The 3,546-nt window shown below is 48.8% G+C and overlaps 1 protein-coding gene across 1 annotated transcript; it reads right to left on the minus strand.

Annotated features, from left to right (window-relative positions):
• Nucleotides 1–702: 702 nt before the first annotated feature.
• On the minus strand, nt 703–3,419 carry BATF3 (basic leucine zipper transcription factor, ATF-like 3; the record flags this gene model as incomplete). Its single annotated transcript, XM_008945816.1, has 2 exons — nt 703–888; nt 3,315–3,419. Coding segments are annotated over 2 exons (291 nt in total), but the record flags the coding sequence as incomplete, so codon positions are not given.
• Nucleotides 3,420–3,546: the final 127 nt, after the last annotated feature.

Consider the following 3,546-nt stretch of genomic DNA (forward strand, 5'->3'; position numbering starts at 1 on the left):
TCATCATTAGAAATTGGCCAAGCCGTACTTTAGGATAAAAAACACTCCAAGAACTAATATCAGCAGGGCTGATGATTTGGGATATTAAAGAAATAAAGACTGAAAAAACTAATTTCTTACACATACTCCAAAAGAGGAACCAATGAAGAAGTTATAAACAAATAACAAAATAAGTGATAGGAAGATTAGCATTAGACTTTGGATTTGACCAGTAAAGAAAAAGTAGAGATGTTATAAAGACATTGATTATTGAAGTTGGAGAACATCACAAAGATGGGACATTGCTTTTATTAACCAAACCTGTTTAGAGGAAAAAAAAACCCAGCAGCCAAAATGTGATATACACGAATGACAAGTGACAAAGGGTTACTGGCAGTTGATGTGTGGGAGAAAGGCATCCCACAGCCCAAGGTCGGTACGTCTCCCTGTCTACATTCTGTTGTGCAGTGGTGGGATGCACCACACTTTGACATTCCTGAATGCAAAACCATTGCTTAAAGATTCTGCCCAATATGAAGTCACAGTTTGAGTTGTCTTTTTTCCATGCTGGTGTTTTCCTGAGATTCAGAAGGCTATAGCACTTCAGCATGGAGAAGACCTGCTTGGTCAAGTCCAGCCCTCTTCAACGGATGACCTGCACCATTAGTAGGCAGTCCTTCAAATCTTTCACACATCACATTTAAAGGTGATTGAGGAGAGGTCTCATCTTGGCAGGCAGCTGGTGAGTGCATCAGGCCTTGGTATGGTCACAAAGTTCATGGTGCAGTGCAATAGCGGACAGATCTTTTCATGATCCTTCAACACTTCACTCAAGTGTTTCATTTCATCTGTTAGCTTTCCGATTTCTCTTCTCAGGGAGGTATTTTCTTGCTCAAGAGACTCATATTCCTGGAAAGAGGGGAAAAAAAAAAGCCTACTCATAGTCAAAACATTTCTTTCAGTGCTTCCACCTTGAGTATATTCGTGTAACTGTAGAAAAACTGTGTGGTGTCTTATTACCATGTGCCAAATGCTAACAGAAGACAAACACAGACTGGGTGCTGAAACAGGCCAACTCTTTATGACCTGTGCCCTGACCACACCACGAATCCTTTTGTGGCCCAAAAGACCAGGAGGTGCTGCTGGTCCTCAGGGGTCCCCAGCAGCCCAGGGCTGCAGGTGTGAGTGGCTGCATGTCCCCTGGCCCCGTGGTGGCCTCTCCCTGGGATGCCTCTGCTGGAAAGGGCCGAGCAGGGCAGCTCTGCACTGTCCGAGTGGAGAAAATGAAATCACTGACTGCAAGCAGGTGCTGGGGAGTGGGTGCCTATCATTCTGGTAGGCAAAGGGCAGCCCCTGCCCGGGGCCAGTGTGGGTAAAGGCACACCTAGCACAACGTGCCAGCCGCTCTCCTCAGGCCCGCTGGGGCTTGTAGCTCCCTGCCTGCCCTGATGCCCAGGAATTCAAGAGTAGGAGAAGCATTGTACCAGCTCATTCCCAGCCCCACTTTGCCACCAGAAGGCCTGACCACTGCCTTGGTTATCCCTGACCTGTGCTGCTTTTAAGTTGGGGCTTCTCTGGCAATGAATAAACTGCTGTTAACTGCAGGGGAGTTTTGAGATACCCTGCAGCACACTTCTGTGGTGGAGGTGAGACCCACATGTCACATTTTTTAAGTGTGTCTCAAGTGTCCCGGCTGTCAAGCTCTCTCGTCCCAAAGAGAAGAGAGAGAGAGGTTCAGAGCCAGCCCACGGAAAACCTGCAGGTGCCTGCACTGGTGGCCTAGGGCTCAATGCTCACCCACTCAATCTCACCTCCCTGGGAAAGCTTCAGAACAAACTTCAAAGCCTATACATGACTTAAAAGGCCTGTTTACAGGCAGCAAGGAAAGCCTCTTGTGCACTGCTCCTCTGGGCAACCTGGCACTGCCTCAGCTGCCCTTTGTGTAGGAGTTTGTATCCCCTTGCCCTCCCTCACACCCCTACACCATCTACCACCTCTCACACACAGAGTCAAACAGGGACAGTCCTGCTAACACATTATAGTAGCCAACTCCAGCGAAGTTTTCCATCCCCAGCTCTGGCTCTGCTCATCTCTTGTTGCCATAAACCCCACGGGCCTGTGTTTTGGAGTAAGTGTTACTGTCCCATCGCCCTGTCTCATTTTCAGCAATGCAACTATCAAATTGTTCTTGCTAAGAATGAATTCCTATTCAACCAGATCTGCCTGCATCTGGGAAAACCTGCATGCCCAAGAATGAAGATTCCCAGCATGAGGAAGATCCTCAAGTTCAGGAGGAACATCAGACAGGGCCCATCAGCAGGATGGCACAGGGCCCATGAATGTTTCCCCAAAAGCCAGGGGTTACCCCTTTCCAGAAGTACCCTGCACCTGGCTTTCTCAGGCACTGACTCAGAGGTCTAAGAAAAACCAAACCCAAAACTCCCCAGACTGTCCCACTTGGCCTCTGCTGTTGGCAGATCCTTCCATACTGAGAAAGAGAAGAGCCTGTGCTGAACCTCCAGAGCTGAACAACTGACTCAGCCACGACTGCAGCAGCAGAACTAACGGTTACCCCAAAGGCCCTGGTGACAACCAAAGCACTGCTGTGTGGGGTGACATCCAAAGCCAGAGAAAGGGGATTCCTGTCCTCCAGCATTTGCACTGAGGACACAAGAAAACTACACCACAGTGTGATATTGAGAACTATTAAGAGTTTCTGGAAGAAGCAGCTACATTCATGTTTTTTTTTGAGACACCCACTGTTACTATCAGAGTATAAAAGTGCAACAGCAAACTGAACCGAGCTCTCAGGCCTGGAGGTTTCTAAGTCCGTAAGAAGTCTTTTCATCTGGGTATTTCTGCTTCACACCAGTTTTAGAACTGACTTAAGCCAGCACTGCCACTAAGCAGCATGATCCCTCCTCCTCTACCACCTTCTCCTTCATGAGGCAGCAAGCATTCATCCACTGCCATAGTGAACATGACAAGTTTAACACTAATCCAGAAGAAAACGAGTTTGTTTAAGCCCAGAGAAACCCTGTGGTCCCTTTCACTGCGTGGTCAGAGGAATAGCAAGAGAGGGACGGTGAGGCAAGGGCAGAACAACACCTCTGTCTTTGGCAGTGTCCCCAGTGGCAGAGCTGCACAGTCCAACATCAGCATCTAGGGGCTCCTGATGAGGCTCCCCGCAGCACGCCAGTCTCTGCTGCACACCCCAGCTCTCAGAGCTGTGTGGCCAGAAGACAGGCCCACGCCTGCTTGGTAAGTCCCATTTATTGTCAAGTCCCACGCTCGGTACCCAAGCTGTGCCTGCAAACCTTCAAGCACTCATTCACCTCATGAAGTTTATCTGCTTTCTGAGTTTGTTTCTTTCGGCTCCTCTGTGCAGCAACTCGATTTTTTTCTCTCCTCCTCACCTTCCTGTCATCTTCTTCGTGACTCTGGAAGACATACGCCAGAAACACTTCGCTAGTATTTGAGGTGCAGGAGGCTCCCCTAATCTGGCGTGTAACCGCTTCTGGGAACAAGCGCCTACTCCCAGTCCATAGCACCTACTCCGGCTTACCA

The sequence above is a fragment of the Merops nubicus genome, unplaced genomic scaffold (genome assembly GCF_000691845.1).
Source record: "Merops nubicus isolate BGI_N331 unplaced genomic scaffold, ASM69184v1 Scaffold45448, whole genome shotgun sequence".
NCBI lineage: Eukaryota > Metazoa > Chordata > Aves > Coraciiformes > Meropidae > Merops > Merops nubicus.